This window comes from Podarcis vaucheri (genome assembly GCF_965113315.1).
Source record: "Podarcis vaucheri genome assembly, chromosome: 14".
Lineage (NCBI taxonomy): Eukaryota > Metazoa > Chordata > Lepidosauria > Squamata > Lacertidae > Podarcis > Podarcis vaucheri.
Genome location: NC_138752.1, coordinates 550,001 through 566,943, shown reverse-complemented (window position 1 = coordinate 566,943; position 16,943 = coordinate 550,001). Strand labels below are relative to the sequence as shown.

The 16,943-nt window shown below is 44.0% G+C and overlaps 1 protein-coding gene and 1 long non-coding RNA gene across 3 annotated transcripts; one reads left to right on the top strand and one right to left on the bottom strand.

Annotated features, from left to right (window-relative positions):
* Positions 1-2,304: 2,304 nt before the first annotated feature.
* CIMAP1C (ciliary microtubule associated protein 1C) lies at positions 2,305-10,852 on the top strand. Its single transcript, XM_082199423.1, has 5 exons — positions 2,305-2,589; positions 5,646-5,815; positions 6,839-6,949; positions 7,587-7,700; positions 10,081-10,852. Exons 1-5 carry the CDS (start codon positions 2,393-2,395, stop codon positions 10,563-10,565), a joined length of 1,077 nt encoding a protein of 358 aa, XP_082055549.1. The 5' UTR covers positions 2,305-2,392; the 3' UTR covers positions 10,566-10,852.
* LOC309518873 lies at positions 5,585-15,431 on the bottom strand. 2 transcript variants are annotated; one of them, XR_014213632.1, is made up of 4 exons: positions 15,069-15,431; positions 13,304-13,378; positions 7,791-7,820; positions 5,585-5,820 (listed from the first exon to the last, which is right to left on the bottom strand). It is a non-coding gene; the product is annotated as an uncharacterized lncRNA (long non-coding RNA). The 2 variants fall into 2 exon arrangements; XR_014213633.1 differs by lacking the exon at positions 7,791-7,820 and having other exon boundaries at positions 15,069-15,380.
* Between the last annotated feature and the right edge of the window lie 1,512 nt (positions 15,432-16,943).

Here is a 16,943-nt window from a genome sequence, read left to right as displayed (position 1 = left end):
AAAAAATAAATGAATAATAATATATGAAGGCAAAGGAATGGGGAACATGGTCTTAGCATGGGCATAGCGAGGACTTTTGTTAGCGGGCAGAACTTAGCTTAGGATTTAAACTAAATAAGTTAAAAACAAAGGTCTTAGAGACAAATTTAACAGAGATTGAGAGGGAGAAGTTTCATAGAATCATAGAATCATAGAGTTGGAAGAGACCACAAGGGCCATCGAGTCCAACCCCCTGCCAAGCAGGAAACACCATCAGAGCACTCCTGACATACGGTTGTCAAGCCTCTGCTTAAAGACCTCCAAAGAAGGAGAATGAGACAGGTTTAACAGTGGTTAAGAAAGTGAAATACCTGGGGATTAACATGACAGCTAAAAATGGGAATTTATTTATAGACAATTATGAAAAATGCTGGACGGAAGTGAAAAAGAATCTAGAAATCTGGTCAAATTTGAAGCTTTCACTGCTAGGCCATATTGCTGCGATAAAAATGAATGTATTGCCTAGAATGTTATTTCTGTTTCAAACATTGCAAATTTTGGATAAAATGGATTGCTTCAAGAAGTGGCAGAGAGATATTTCTAGATTTGTCTGGCAGCGCAAGAAGCCTAGAATAAAATTTAAAATACTAACAGATGCAAAGGAAAGAGGTGGATTTGCCCTGCCAGACCTTAAACTTTATTATGAATCAGCAGCTTTTTGCTGGCTGAAAGAATGGCTGCTTCTTGAAAACACAGACATTTTGGATTTAGAAGGCTTTAATAATGTATTTCGATGGCATGCATATTTATGGTATGATAAGGTCAAAGCACATAAAGCATTTAAAAATCATATTGTCAGGAAAGCATTGTTTAATGTCTGGATAAGATACAAGGACCTACTTGAAAATAGAACCCCAAGGTGGTTGTCACCGATGGAAGTGAAGGCGCAGAAAAAGCTCAATATGGAGGCCAAATGGCCAAAATATTGGGAAATTTTGGAACAAGAGGGAGATAGATTGAAATTGCAGAGTTTTGAAAAACTAAAAAATAAAGTGCGAGATTGGCTTCATTATTATCAGATAATGGAGGCATATAATTTGGACAAGAAAATTGGCTTCCAGGTGGAAAAATCAAAATTGGAAACAGAACTGTTAGAACCCAAAACCAAGATTCTGTCAAAGATGTATAACTTGCTGTTGAAATGGAATACTCAGGATGAAACGGTGAAATCTGCTATGATTAAATGGGCACAAGATGTTGGACATAACATAATGATGGCTGGATGGGAACAGTTATGGACCACAGGTATGAAGTTTACAGCATGTAATGCCTTAAGAGAGAATATTATGAAAATGATATACAGGTGGTACATGACACCAGTCAAGCTTGCAAAAATCTATCATTTGCCCGATAATAAATGTTGGAAATGTAAAGAGACGGAAGGTACATTCTTTCACCTTTGGTGGACATGCCCAAGGATCAAGGCTTTCTGGGAGATGATCTATAATGAAATGAAAAAGGTATTTAAATATACCTTCTTGAAGAAATCAGAGCCCTTTCTCCTGGGCATGGTCGGCCAATTGGTGCCAAAGAAGGATAGAACTTTTTTTATGTATCCTACAACAGCAGCAAGAATACCCATCGCAAAGCACTGGAAGACACAAGATTTACCCACCCTGGAGGAATGGCAGATGAAGGTGATGGACTATATGGAACTGGCGGAAATGACTGGCAGAATCCAAGACCAGGGAGAAGAGTCGGTGGAAGAAGATTGGAAGAAATTTAAAGACTATTTACAGAAATACTGCAAAATTAATGAATGTTAGAATGATGTCAGAATGAAGTTAAGTGGTTTTAGCAGCAATGTTATAAAGGAGTATGTAAAAATGGTTTGTTAACAGGTGAGAATCCAAAGTTACAATATATTAAGTTAAAAGCAAAGAGGGAAAGGATTTGCTGAATTAACTAACTGAACTGGAATACAAAAAAGGGAGGTGTGAGGAGGTCAGGGAAACAAGTAAATGAAAGACAAGACATGGAAAGACTGATTTGTTTTTAAGTGTTTTTATTTTTCTGTATTTTGTATTTTTTCTTTTCTTTTTTTCTTTTCTTCTTTTTTGTAACCTTTTTTGAAACTTTAATAAATATCATTAAAAAAAAAGAACTGACATGATTGGTCAGTTAAGTATTTCTATTGTTTTATTTGATGGGGAGCAGCTGCCCTCTGTCCCCCCCCCTTAGTTATGCCCATGGGTGTTATGAAACAAAGTGTGGTATTTTGGGGTTGTGGCTCTCTCTCTCTCTCCCCCCCCCCCCGGCTGGTAACTTGCAAGGAAGGAGGACTTGTATTAGCAGCACACAAAGAGAGGGAGGGAGGGAGGGAGGGAGAGTATTCTGCCAGAACCATGGTAATATGGAAATAAACAAGTCTGGTTCCACACTTGCATCAGCATCGCCTGGGCAACCTGGGAGCGAATTGCAACATGAGGCATTGTTTATGTTCCAAAAAGGAGGGGGTAGAGGAGGAATTGGAAAGCTGAGTAACATCCCCACTCCTTATTTGAAATCTACATCCAGATTTCCATTCCATCCAGAGAAGCAGCATCAGCGGTATGGGTGACTGACACAACCAATTGCTACTTTGATTGGTAACTGAAATCCTAAGACCTTTGTTTGCTGTGTATTAGCATGATTAGGGTTAGGGAGCATAGCAATGCAAAGGCCAGTTGCCACCTCTCTTAGAAACGTGGCATTGCAGCCCCTCCAGAGAATTAGAAAGACACAGAAGAAATTGTTTGTATTCTCCAGATGCTGCCCCAGAGACCATGCCACTAACAAGGAGATGACAAAAGGCATTGTTTTTGTGCCCTGTATTTAAGTGTTATTCCCCACCCCCTCCAAAGTGCCCAGGGTGAGGGATCAGGCCTGGTCTCATGCTCTGGAGGTGGTGCTCCCTTCATTCTGCTCCTCTGTCCTGAAGGGCTCTGGGATTAGGGTGGACACAGTTGTGGTTTTCCAGGGAGGAAGGGTCAGACTTATGCTTGGAATGTCTGGAATCAGTATTTTGGTACCTGGAAAAGGGCAGGCGGCAGCTGTTTATATTGCCAAATATAAGCGGGATATAAATGTAAGAAAACAACTAGCTAAATAAATACTCCCCCTTCAATACCATCTACGTCTTCAGCTGGTGGGTCAGGACTTCCACCAATACTTCCACCATGCAAATATATGGTCAATGATGAAGAAATGGGTCCCCAAATGCATGTTACTGAAAAGGTTGGAGATCCCCATCTAGCCTTTCGTCCATCATAGAATCACAGAACTGTAGAGTTGGGAAGGCCCATGAGTGTCATCTAGTCCAACCCCCTGCCATGCAGGAATCTTTTACCCAACATGCTGCTCGAACCCATGACCCTGAGATTAAGAGTCCCATGCTGCACCAACTGAGTTATCCTAGTCAAAATAAAGAAATTCCTTCCAGTAGCACCTTAAAGACCAACTAATTTAGTTCTTGGTATGAGCTTTCGTGTGCATGCACACTTCTTCAGATACACTGAAACAGAAGTTGCCAGATCTTTCTATATAGTGAGAAGGTGGGGAGGGGTATTACTCAGAAGGGTGGTGGGAATGGGAGATTGGCAGATAGCTGAGATGAGCCTGTTGACGACTCTTAACGACTGCAATAGGTCTTACAGGAAAAGGCAAGGGGTGAGAAGGTGAGAAATGGCTTAGTCATGTATAATGAGATAAGAATCCAATGTCTTTGTTCAGACCAGGTCTCTCCATGGTTTTAAGTTGCAACTCATTACCAAACTCAAAACCATGGAGAGACCTGGGGCTTTGCTTAATGCTATCAACACGCATGAAACTATTTCCCCAACTCCTGCCTGCTGGTTCCCCTTGCATGTTTCTTTTGGTGTGTTTTCTACATGGCTATTTTGCTAATTTTATTTATTTATTTTTTTATTTAAAAAATTTCCATGTCATTTTTAAATATACAAGAGGAGCAAGTGTGGCAGGTTTGACAAAATTAAACAAGGTTGCCCCCTTCTAGCTAAGCGTCTTCTACCAATGGGACTATCCCCCCCCCTCCAGACTCCTTACATGCTGCAAGTTATATAATGTACCTTTAATTCATCCTAGGAGTTGAAATAGAACTCAGTTTTGTCTTTTTTGAAGAAAAGCCTTGTTGGTGGTGGCTCACCACATGCTCTCTGTACTCCAGAGAGCTGTGCATGGTCAGCCAGATGGCGGAAGACAATTCGGCTTATCCTCCATCGCCACACTACAGCTCGTGGACGGGATGTCAGAACACATCGATTACGGATCCTTGCAGGGCAGGTGTCCCGGGGAAGGGCAGCAACCTCTTTTTCAGCCACTTCCTGGAGTTCTTTGGGCAAAATTTTGTTTTTCCTAAGGCAATTCAGCCGCAGCCTCAGATCTGCATATTCAAAAGCCATCTTCCTTCTCTTAACATCACATACCATCCTCCAGTCAACATAATAACCCCTTACTTGTCCAACACATGGTATGCAGCACCGCCGCCGCCATCTTGCGCCCCGCTGGCCCACAATGCTCGGCTATTTTGCTATTAATCATCTCTATTGTTTTCCTTCTGCTGTTTGGGATCGTGCTACTGTTGCTGAGCTGCTTGTAATTATATTTTATGGTTGCAATTTCATTCCATGTTGTTCATTTTAAATTGTTCTGAGCTGCCTTGGGGACCTTGTTGTTGAAAGGCAGGTTGGGGAGGCAGTAAAATCAGGGGTGGATAACCTTTTTTTTTTAGTGCAAGGGCCATATTTGATAACCATCTGAGGGCCATGTACCAGTGTTGAATGGGGTTAGATACAAAAACTGGGTGGAGCAACAGGAGGGACTCTTTGTGCATTAGGCTATAATCCAGCTCCACATACCCCCCAAGTTTCTATACCTGCCCCCATCTTCATCCAGGAAAGCAAGAGGCTTTGATCTCACATTCCAGCCAGGCAAAAGCACTTGAAGAGGGCACAAAGCAGGGGCAGGGAGGCTTGTGACCTGGAGAGAGTGCTAATGGTCAGAGAGAGAGAGAGGTCTGGTTGGTGGCATGTGGCTCCTGGGCTGAGCCTCCCATTCCTGGTTTAAATAAACAAAGGCACCCAGACCTCTGGATTCACCCTCATTCCCTTAGCCCTTACAGTGCAGGGGCTGCAAAGGGGCTCTTCTCTGTCTGTTGTTGGACTAAAACTCCCATCATCCCATGGTGACTGGGGCTGATGGGAGTTGGAGTCCAACAAGCTCTTGGGATGTTGGCTACCCTGGCCTAGGTACATGCCGTTAAATCACATAAACAAGCAGCAATCTCCATTCTTTTTACACTTATGGTCCTTATGTGGCCAAAACAGCACCATCTGTGCAAGACAGAGGGCTCAGCAAGCCTGGGGAAAATGGCAAGGTTTGAAGATAGGATAGGATAGGATAGGATAGGATAGGATAGGATAAGATCCCTCAGAGGAGAACACTCCCCCCCTCCCCAAATAGCCCAATGTGAACTTAGCATACTTAGTGGAAATTGAATACTGTTTGGGGTGGGGTAGAACGGAGTAGCTGGAACCCTGAGCTACTCCATGGTGCAACATTTTATTGCAGGTTGGACTTGCATTCATTCATTTACTTTCATTCCCCAGAGCACTGGTGACACATACGACTCCCCACTGCAGTGGGCACACTCCAATGCTGACTTCCAGAGCCAAAGGTGCAGCTCAGCCTGTTAGTTGTCTTTCTGGTATCTCTAAGCATCCAGCCAGAGTGCCGGCCATCAAGAAGCAGTATGCGTCCATCAGTGCCAAGTATAAAGGTGAGCTGTGGGAATAGATGGGGCAAGAGAGAGAAGGAGATCAGGAATACAGAGGTACCCATATCTTTGCCAGTCTGGATGTGTTCAACAGCATTGTTGAAAGACCCTCTGGCATCTGGTTAGCCCCTGTGAGAACAGGATGCTGGACTCGGTGGCTGGCTGGCTTGATCCATCAGGGTTCCTTTTTTGTTCTTGTGGAAACCAAAGAAGGAAACTGATCTACATTTCTTAGTCACCATCAGAACTTTCTTCCAAGAGTACTGCTAGCATGCGAGACAGTGCATATTTCCTTGTTAATAAATAATAATAAATAATAAATTTTATTTATATCCCGCCCTCCCCAGCCGAAGCCGGGCTCAGGGCAGCTAACAACAATAAAATAATACAACATTCTAAAATCATTTCATTATAAAATTAATTCAAATCAAATTGATGGCAACCATTGGGCTAGAGTTCTGTGAAGATTGCCAAAGGAGGGAGTCAGGCTAATAATAATTTTTTCCCCCTTTTGTTTTCCTTTTCCTGTGGCTGGTATGTCACCACTGCTGTTGTCCTACCAGGGTAACGCTTGTTTAAAGGGGATGAAGGAAGGGGGTTGGGAGATTACAGGCAGAGCATAGGTGGTTGAATAAAATGGGAAATCTTCTCTGGCTTGAATTATAGTCCGAGCCACAGAAGAATTCAGGTGCCTCGTAATGCTCACTTCCTATTGCAATGCAAATATCCTGGCCCAAGGCTAGCGAGATTTTACCAGAGGGAGAAGAAAAGTATGTTGTGGGACTTCCATCAGCCCCAGCCAGTCTGGTTCAATGGTCAGAGATGATGGGAGTTGCAGTGCAGCAACACCTGGAGAGCTGTAGCTCCACAACCCAATATATTATTCAATATATTATTCAACACAATATATTATTCCATTTTGCCCTTTTACTATTACCCAGTGTGGCAGCTCATAATCTGCAAATGCTAATGGTTCTGGGTTGTCTTCCCATTATTTTATCCCCCCCCCTTGTGGTTCTCTTGCAGGGCCAGGACCTGGGAAGTATGGTAGGCAGCCTCTCACTGGCATTAAGGACCATGACTTCACCAAGTATGCTGAGCCAGCCTACACAATGCGTGTGAAATCCAATGAAAGATGTAAGATGCTGACAAGTTAGGTTCTGTGTTATTTGGGTTTTCCCAACAGCATTAACTGACCCACAGGGTGAAGCTGGCTAAACAACTGTTAAATTTGCTGGCAAAACATTTGAACAGAGATTGACAACCTGTGTTTTTGGGACTCTCTAATTATCGGGGCCACAGTTGATGGGACCTGGGTGATCCATGATCAAGAGCTGGGTGGCTTTCCAAAGTTTCCATTCCAACTGGATCAATGGCACTGCATGTAGGTGGCTAATGTAGTTGTTTCTTGACTACAACTCCCATCAGCCCCATTCAGCATGGTCAAGAATGATAGGCGTTATAGTCCAGCAAGGGCTGGAGGGTCTTATACTGCTGATTTAGGGCCCTTCATAGTAAAATTATGGCTGCACCAAAATCAGGGTTCTCAGTTGTACAGCTGCGGACCTTAGTGGGAAGAGGATGATCTACACTTAAGCCATGTTGAAGGATAACAAGAATGGAGGTGAAGGGGGCGGAGCTTAACATATTCACTGCTATCTAGCTAGTGGGTGCCTTTAATTGATATCGGACAGGAAGTCAGTCATTGCAACCAAGCTAAATAGCTCAGAATCACACCATGCCTCATGCAGACAATTCTTCTTTCCTTTGCAAGTGATCTCGATCACGGAGAGTCCTGGGCCCTGCTACTATGTGGACCCAAGCATTTCCCGCCTAGGGATATGGAGACCAGTTTCATTCCGCATGGTGCAAGAGAGAAAGCGGCCATGTAAGTTGAAAGATGAGAGATACTATGATGGTCAAGATGGGGCTGGAGTGGCATCTGTGCAATTTTGTGGTGAAAATGTTTCTTTCTCACCTTGTGCAAAGAAGGCTTGTTGGTCAATCCCTGAACATGCAAGAGAGGGAAAGAAAAAGAATGAGTGTGAGTGAATGAGCAGGTGTGTTATGCATGAAAATGGACGTGTGGGAGCATTATGTGTGGAGCTGTGGCCTTAAACGACTGAGTCTCTTGGGCTTGTCGAGCAGAAGGTTGGTGGTTCGAATCCCTGAGACACGGTGAGCTCCCCTTGCTCTGTTCCAGCTTCTGCCAATCTAGCAGCTTGAAAGCATACCTGTGCAAGTGGATAAATAGGTACTGCTCCGGCGGGAAGGTAAACGGTGTTTCCATGCACTCTAGCTTCTATCACAGTGTCCGGTTGCACCAGAATGCTGGCCACATGACCCAGAAAGCTGTCTGCTCCTTCAGCCTGAAGCGAGATGAGCGCCACACCGCATAGACGCCTTTGACTGGGCTTACAGTAACTGTCCAGAGGTCCTTTACCTTACATTTACCTTTTACCTGCATGCATGTGGATTTGTGTATGAATGACAGAGAGCAGGGGTAGACTTTGGTAATATGGTTTTCTAAGTGAGGACAAAATTTGGCACTTCCCCCAATATATTTTATTTCCACAGTAATTCCTTTTGGTACAGTTGCTTTTTAATGGGGTTTCTCAGTAGGTACCCACATGAATATGTATTAATTATTATTATTATTACTATTACTATTATTGCTACTACCAATATTATTATTACTACTATTATTATTTTATGCCCCCTTGGCTCAGCACCCTGAGCAGGGGAACAGCCTGCACTGCCCTAGATCTGGCACTAGAGAGAGAAGCATATGAAAAAGAGACAGGTGGCCTCACCCTCTTTTTTTATCAGCCACACTCACTGTTTGTCCCAGCCCCACTGGTTTGCAGGCCCTGGAAGGTTGACTGCATGGGAGTGTTGTCCATAGGCTGTAAAAGTTTATTCACTCTTTGATAAAAAAATTATTTCTGAGTAGGGGGTGTCAAGAACCAGACAGGAAAACCAGCTATGTACAGAGACCTTACCTAAGTGGGCTGTTTGATGTGGGAGATTGTCTGGGCTGATATCAAAGTGTAGTTTAAAAGCGTCTGTGACGCCTATCCATCCCTCCATTCATTCCATGTGTGTGTGTGATCCCTATTGCTTTCCAGCTATTGGCCTTGACCGAGTGGGGCTGCTCTGGATAAAGGGGCATTCAAGGAACTGGGGGAAATATAGTTTTCCTGATTGGTGTTCCACCAAGTCAACTGGGTTGAAAAACACTTTTTACCATTAGGGTGTCTAAGTGTCCTACTTTACAGAGGGCAGTCCTCTAGGCAAAGGGTTCTTCCATGTGCTATATATATATCAATAGTAACACCTTGAACCTGGCCTGGTAGCAAATCAGCAGCCAGTGCAGATCTTTGAGCACAGGTGTTATATGCTGACAAGATCTCACTCCTGCCAGCAATCATGTTGCAGCATTCTGGTCAATCACGCTGGAAGTCTCATCTTCCTGATGCCAAGGGACCATAAGATGTTGAGCATGTGGCTGATGAACGGACAGAAAGGAGAGCCACCAAAAACAGCATAAGGGAAAACAAGAGGGTCATGTTGCTTTAGAGTCATAATCTAGGAAGTAGTCTGGAGGATACCTATGGAATTAACACTAAATGACAGTGAATTGCAAGGGAAGATGTCATGGAAGAGATTAATAGCAGTGCACTCTTAACTCCACAGGTGATGCACTTAGTTGGAAAGGCTGCTAGGAGAGGACATTGGAGGACAATGCCATGATTTTTAAAAGTGTGTGTGGGGGGGATTTTCAGTCAAGGCAAGGAGGATAGTGCCTCTTCCTCCAACATCCTCAAAGTCACAACAGTTTACAAATGATTCAGCTTAAGAACAAATAGAATTCTCAAATTTAGAGAGAGAAAGAGAGAGAATATGCAAGGCTTGTCATCTACAAGGAGGAGCAGAGTATTGTAGCAAATACATGGGGAATGCTTTTCCCTTTCGTTTGAGAAACATCAATGGCAGCTTGGGATCTACTAATAGATCAATAAATGGGGTTTTTTTACTCCTAACATTAGCAAGTAAAACAGCAACTTAACAAACAATCAAACCCTGCATGGCAGATTGCTCCTTCTCTTTAAGCCTCAATGTTTCTCACCTGTCAGATTTTACGTCCATCATTCCTGCCTCCTCCTGTGCTCCTGTAGGATATGATGTATCCACAGGTTTATCCATATGCTTGACAGTGGGGAGCACCAAGTGAGGGGTGTCACCTCCTATCTGCTCTTGGCTTGCAGTTATATCTTGTACGCCTGCCCCAAATGAGTACTACGTGGAGAAGATACACCCACTTGAAGAGTCGAATGCACCAGCGTACACTATGGGCCTTCGAACGCACTACTGGGTGAGCAGCCCAAACCCAGCACCCAACCAATACACCCTTCCACAGACACTGGGTCCAAAGCTGCCTGTCAAACCTGCAGCTCCCTGCCTCTCAATGGCATCCAGTGCCTCTGTGTGGGGCTATGCTAAAGACCTGGTGAGAGGGCCTGGCCCGGCAATGTATACCATACCTGAACCAGATGTTTACCTGTGCCACCAGCCATCCTACAGCATCTCCCAAAGGTTTGCTTCCTCCAGCAAGAACTATACACCAGGACCCCCTGACTACAATGCGGAGCTGGTCACCACCGACAAACCCAGAGCCCCACGGTTCAGTCTTGGGATTCGTCACTCTGAGTATTCTCATGGCACACCTCCAGTTTGTTTACTCAAAGAGTGAGGGTGGACTCACAGGCCACAGAGGTGACTTGCCCCTTTGGGTAGACCCACCTCCAAATAATTCCATTGTGACACAGTGTCAGGAAGCAGGTGTAAATAGCTTGTTTCAGAGGGAGAGATTCTGATGAACTTTGAACACGTTTGGGCTATGCCAGGGTCAGGTAATTGGGGAGGGGGACTAGATAGCTCTTGATTTAGGAAAGCCCTCCTTTGTGAGACAGGGGGTCTGCCTTGGTTCTTGGCAAAATCCTTTCTCTATCCTTCCTCCTTCCAGTGTGCATTACTAGTGAAGTGTTTCTCACCCCACCACTTAATTCGCTTTCTGTTACAGAAGATTATTGGGAAGAAGGTTAAGATGCTCTTTTTGCTCATATAAGAAATAGTTTTATAATTTTGTAAGTATTACCTTTTTTTTTTTTACAAAGCTCCATAAATATTTATTTTTCTTGCTACTATTCTATTTACACTGAGAATGAAATGCAAAATGAGAGAGCTGTTTTTAATATTGTGTTTTACCAGTGTATATTGAAGAGCTTTCCAAAGAGTGAATTTATAGGGCAGTCTATGTAACTTGTTTACATGTTACTTGCTTTGCGTAAGTAAGTAAATAAATAAATCCAATTTAGATCGCAGTTTTGGATTTTGTCAGCTTGGGATGACTAATGTACCTTCTAACATGCCTATCATCAAACCACATTCATTATGCTCTCAATTGATAAATGTAGGCTACATTGATTATGATCATGAGCTCTGTGCATCCCTTCCCCCTCCATACCCAGGTGATTCAATGTATGAAAGGGAGAGTGAGACTGGGCTGCTTAGGTATCGTTTTCTATCCTAACCTCTTATTTGTTGCATGCAGCACCATTTCTGTTCTGCTACAGTTTGTCTCCTGCCAGCAAATATGTTATTTGTCTTGTTGTCTGCTGGTGGTGAAATTATGGCATTTCACATCAGTCTCGAGGTTGAGGGTGCCTCTTGCCCACAACACATACACAGAATTTCCTCTAAGAGAAATGCTGGTTCTTAGCTCTCTCCTCCTAATCTAGATGAGCACCACAAGCCAAAAACCACTTTCTTGGGAAGAAGACTCACTGAACTCACTCACTTCACAATAAGAATGCGTAAGAACCAGGCTCTAAACTGCCTTTTTTTCAATGTATTATTTATCCTGTAATAGGAATGTTTTCCCACTATTCTATTCTTCTATAAACCAGACGGGAACTAAGCTGACCTCCTTTCTCTCATTTGTTTGCTGCTCTTGCTCCATGTATCATTTTTACAGCACTTCCAGCCAACTTTATCTAACCTCTTTGCAAGTGCATGAGTGAAATATTATTATTAATATTAATAATTCAATTTTTATATAATCTTTTAGCAGAAGATTTCAGGGTGGTGTACAACATTAGGAACACATTACAAAACATCAATGATAAAACATACTAAAAACATAGTAAGAAGCATACTGACAAACAGTCTAATAGTAAAGAACCATAGCAGTCCTTTCTTGCACTTTCACAGGCCATAGATTATTTACTAGCCATAGACTTTGGTAAACCGGAATGATTTTACCTGATGTCTAAAGACATGCAATGATGTTTGTCAGGGAACTGACATCGGAGCAGAGTAGAGAGGCTAGGCTCCCAGATTCTGCAGGAGAGGGAACGAGTAAGGGAAGAGAGAGGATGTCCTCTGGGGAAAGAAGTCCAGGTGACACCAGGAAGAAGGGAGAGGCAGAGAGCACTTCGGAGGGGAGGCTCCGAGACTCTTCCAGTGAAGTCAGTGAGGAGAGTGGAGGACCACCGCTTGGCATGCCCACTCTGCGCAGAAGGCTTCCGCGCAGAGAGGCGAGGCGAAGGTTGTCCGTTAAGGAATTCTTATGCTGGAGGAAATTTAGGAGACACCCACTGATGGATTCTGCCAGCGATTGAGCAGCAGCGCATAAGGGCTGCTCAGCCAGGGAAAGACGCAACCACCCCAAGCAGTTGGGAACGGCTGGAGGTTTACACACAAGCAACCCCAATTCCCATGATAATGTTCACTACCCAGGAGCAGAACCACACTTTAAATCAAACATGGAGCTAAGGAAATGAACTCAAGTCCAGCATCCAGGAGGGGCTCAATGTTTATTGTAAGTATTGCAATAGGGCAGAGATCAACTTAACGTGGTTGTCCTTTGCCATGAGGAGAATTAGAACAAGGCTTATACAGGCAGCACACAAAGAGCCATAAAAAACAACTAAACATTCTTAAAACAAACATCCTTCTACATACAACAGGAAAGGTTACAGGTCATGAGAAGTAAAGCACACATGGCTCCTTATTGGTATCCTCACCCACACAATAACCTTGCAGTGGCCTACATGTGCCCAGCCCTTTGGCCTCAAATGTCCCACTTAGAATCATAGAAATGAATCATAGAATCATAGAGTTGGAAGAGACCACAAGGGCCATCGAGTCCAACCCCCTGCCAAGCAGGAAACACCATCAGAGCACTCCTGACATATGGTTGTCAAGTCTCTGCTTAAAGACCTCCAAAGAAGGAGACTATGGTGACACTTCTGTCACCATTGGCTTGGCAACCAGGTCTTCATCAGTATTGTTTACATTCCAGTCCCTATTTCAATTCCCTTCATCCCTGAGCCATCTCAAAAAGTTTCAAGGAGATACGAGGATTTACACTTTGATGCTAATGAGAACCAGTGCTTTTTTTCTATAAAAATAGGTGCATGTACTCACCACGAAGTTGTTACAGTAAGTGCCACATTTTTAACTACAAAAAAGTTACAGGTACTGCGTATCCTTGAGTAACCCCTGAAAAAAAAGAACTGAGAACAACATCCTTAATGACCATTTGTACCATTTTCAGGGTAGATAGGGTTTCTTGTTTACGGCCTAGAGAGCATAAGGTTGTAAAATGCAGGCCACATGAACCTCACACAGAAAACAAATATTTCCCTTTCTGCATTCTATCCAAGAGGTGAAATGCAGTTAACAGTGAAACAAACGTCGCACAGACACCCCGACTCTTACACGGGAAGACACCCGAAGACACCAAAACCTGCATTCCTGTACCCGTGAAAATCTACGAAAGCAAATATATATATATATATATATATACACCCGAAGACACCAAAACCTGCATATATATATATATATATATATATATGCTTTCAAAACCTGCATATATATATATATATACACATACACACACACACACACACACACACACCCCTTGGGTCTCTAATTATTATATTAGCACCAGGTGAGCTTCTCTGGGGAAAGCATTCCATATCAGGGACCCACCATAGAACAGGTCCATTCTCTTGTTGCCACCCTCAAAATCTTTCTGGGAGGAGTGGCATAGAGAAGGGCCTCAGAGACTAGAACGGTGCAGGTCTGGATCAGTTTGTATGGGGAGAAGTGGCCCTTAAGGGTCCTGAGCCGTGTAAGGCTCAACATTAGCGCTTTGAATTGGGCCTGGAAACTAATCGGTAGTCAGGGCAACTGTGCCAGGATTGGTGTTATATACTCAAACCATCTTGTTCTGGTGAGCAATCTGGCCATTGCACCAGCTGAAGTTTCCAAACCTAGCGGGTACCAGAGTATAGGCCACAGAAGTGAGGCTATCCCTGTGCAGATAGGGGCGTAGCTGGGCCACAAACTGAAGCTAGCAGAAGGCTCTCTGTGCTACTGAGGCCACCTGGGGCCTCTTGGGACTGGGAATGATTTTTGCCTGGAGAGCTTATGCCAGTGTTGGCAATTTGGATCTAGATGGACTAATGGTTCTAAGGCAGCTTCCTATATTCTGAGAAACGACAATGGATTCCAAAGCTGTGGCATGAGCTGCTGTCGTAGAATCCTAGTTCTGCAATTTGAATGACTGCTAAAAATACCAGAAAATTAAAGTTTGGTTCAATTGCTGGCCTTACCCTTTCCCCATACTTAATATAGGCTGTTCACTTTTTAAAAAATAATGCTTTTACAGCTCTGTATGCCAACCTAGCAGTTCGAAAGCACGTCAAAGTGCAAGTAGATAAATAGGTACCGCTCTGGCGGGAAGGTAAACGGTGTTTATGTGCGCTGCTCTGGTTCACCAGAAGTGGCTTAGTCCTGCTGGCCACATGACCCGGAAGCTGTACGCTGGCTCCCTTGGCCAGTAAAGCGAGATGAGCGCCGCAACCCCAAAGTCGGCCACGACTGGACCTAATGGTCAGGGGTCCCTTTACCTTTATGTTTATCTTTTTAACCATTAATTCATCAAACACCTTTTTTAAATGTGTGCATGCATAAAACTTCTAAAGTCTAGAAAAGGAAAGCTTTCCATTTGTAAGACAGCTTCCAAATTAGCCCCTGTTCTTAAAATGCATTTTTCTTTAGTCTTTGGTAAAATTTAGCATGGTAGGTCATTAGCAGCATCAAGGTTGGCCATGACCACCTGGCAGATTATTTTGGGACCTTAAAAGGAGCTATCTTAAGAAAGGTAATAAATTATACATTGTACCGGGAAGAGACGATGACCTCGTTGGGGCTGGGGCAAGAGGTTTTTGAAAAGAGCCCCCGGGGACAGGGAGGAGATCGAAGCAAGCCCAGCACCTGTACCCCGAGCTCGGTGGGTGGGCAGTCCCTGCTTCGAGCTCCGGATGTGAGGGAATAGTAGAAGAGGGAAGAAAGCGCCGCCGGCACCATTTTAGGAGAGGGAAATAACCACGGAAGTGAGTCCATTTTGGAAGAGGGCAGAAAGCGCCGCCGGTGCCAATTTAGGAAAGGGACAAAGCTAGCGGAAGTGCCTCCATGTTGGAAGAGGGAAGAAAGCGACGCCGGCACCATTTTAGGAGAGGGAAATAACCACGGAAGTGACTCCATTTTGGAAGAGGGCAGAAAGCGCCGCCGGCGCCAATTTAGGAAAGGGACAAAGCTAGCGGAAGTGCCTCCATGTTGGAAGAGGGAAGAAAGCGACGCCGGCACCATTTTAGGAGAGGGAAATAACCACGGAAGTGACTCCATTTTGGAAGAGGGCAGAAAGCGCCGCCGGCGCCAATTTAGGAAAGGGACAAAGCTAGCGGAAGTGCCTCCATGTTGGAAGAGGGAAGAAAGCGACGCCGGCACCATTTTAGGAGAGGGAAATAACCACGGAAGTGACTCCATTTTGGAAGAGGGCAGAAAGCGCCGCCGGCGCCAATTTAGGAAAGGGACAAAGCTAGCGGAAGTGCCTCCATGTTGGAAGAGGGAAGAAAGCGACGCCGGCACCATTTTAGGAGAGGGAAATAACCACGGAAGTGACTCCATTTTGGAAGAGGGCAGAAAGCGCCGCCGGCGCCAATTTAGGAAAGGGACAAAGCTAGCGGAAGTGCCTCCATGTTGGAAGAGGGAAGAAAGCGACGCTGGCGCCATTTTAGGAGAGGGAAATAACCACGGAAGTGACTCCATTTTGGAAGAGGGCAGAAAGCGTCGCCGGCGCCATTTTAGGAGACGGAAATAGCCAGCGGAAGTGCCTCCATGTAGGACTCCATGGTGGAAGAGAGCAAAAAGCGCAGCCAACACCATTTTAGGAGAGGGAAATGATCCCAGGTACGCTGTAAGCAGCAGTTGCTCTGTTTGCAGTCAATAAAAATTGATTACAAGGTGTGCTTCATGGCATAACTTCCACGTGCAATAGAGGCCTACATCCAGTGGCGATACATAAATATCTTTAAAGGTGCCACTAGAGGGCGACACCTAACAGCAATCACCTTCTGATCCTGTGAACACCAAGCAAAATACTGAGAAGCAAATTTATTAGAAACCCCTAAACTGGTGTCTTGTCATTACTGAGAGGGGATTCCAATTTTTGCGCTTCTGATGTCTGATAATTTCGAAAAGCAAGCAAACCACCCCAAATCAAGGAAACCACCACAAACAGAAACTACTTGAAAAGAACCCAAAGAAAAAAGCAAATTCATTAGAAACCCTCAAACCAGCATAAACTAATATGCAAATATTGCATACATGTTATGTTTCTAGTTATTTTGCTTTTCCTTGTGTTGCGTGTTCAGTTTAGGGTGGTTCTGCTTCTCAATGATTCTGACGGTTTTTTCTGTGGTTTGGGTTATTCTGCTTCTATCGTGTTTTGTGGAGAATTTGGCATTTTGGCGGTGGCTTTTCACCATTTTTGTGTCTCCTCCGGTATTTTGTCATTTCTGGGGTGGGTTTCCAATTTTTGCCCTTCTGATGGTATTAGTGTCATATTTATGTCTGATAATTTTGAAAAGCAAGCATACCACCCCAAACCAAGGAAACCACCCCAACAGAAACTACATGAAAAGAACCGAAAGAAATACTGAAAAGCAATTCCACCAGAAACAACCAAACCAGTGTAAACTTATCTGCTATGTATTGT

Excerpts from the sequence above, each read along its gene's own strand:
- CIMAP1C (XM_082199423.1), top strand. The coding sequence starts at position 2,393 with ATGGAAATAAACAAGTCTGGTTCCACACTTGCATCAGCATCGCCTGGG. Across the intron at positions 5,816-6,838 it reads CATCAGTGCCAAGTATAAAG|GGCCAGGACCTGGGAAGTAT; the intron begins GTGAGCTGTGGG and ends GTTCTCTTGCAG. Across the intron at positions 7,701-10,080 it reads GCAAGAGAGAAAGCGGCCAT|TTATATCTTGTACGCCTGCC; the intron begins GTAAGTTGAAAG and ends CTTGGCTTGCAG.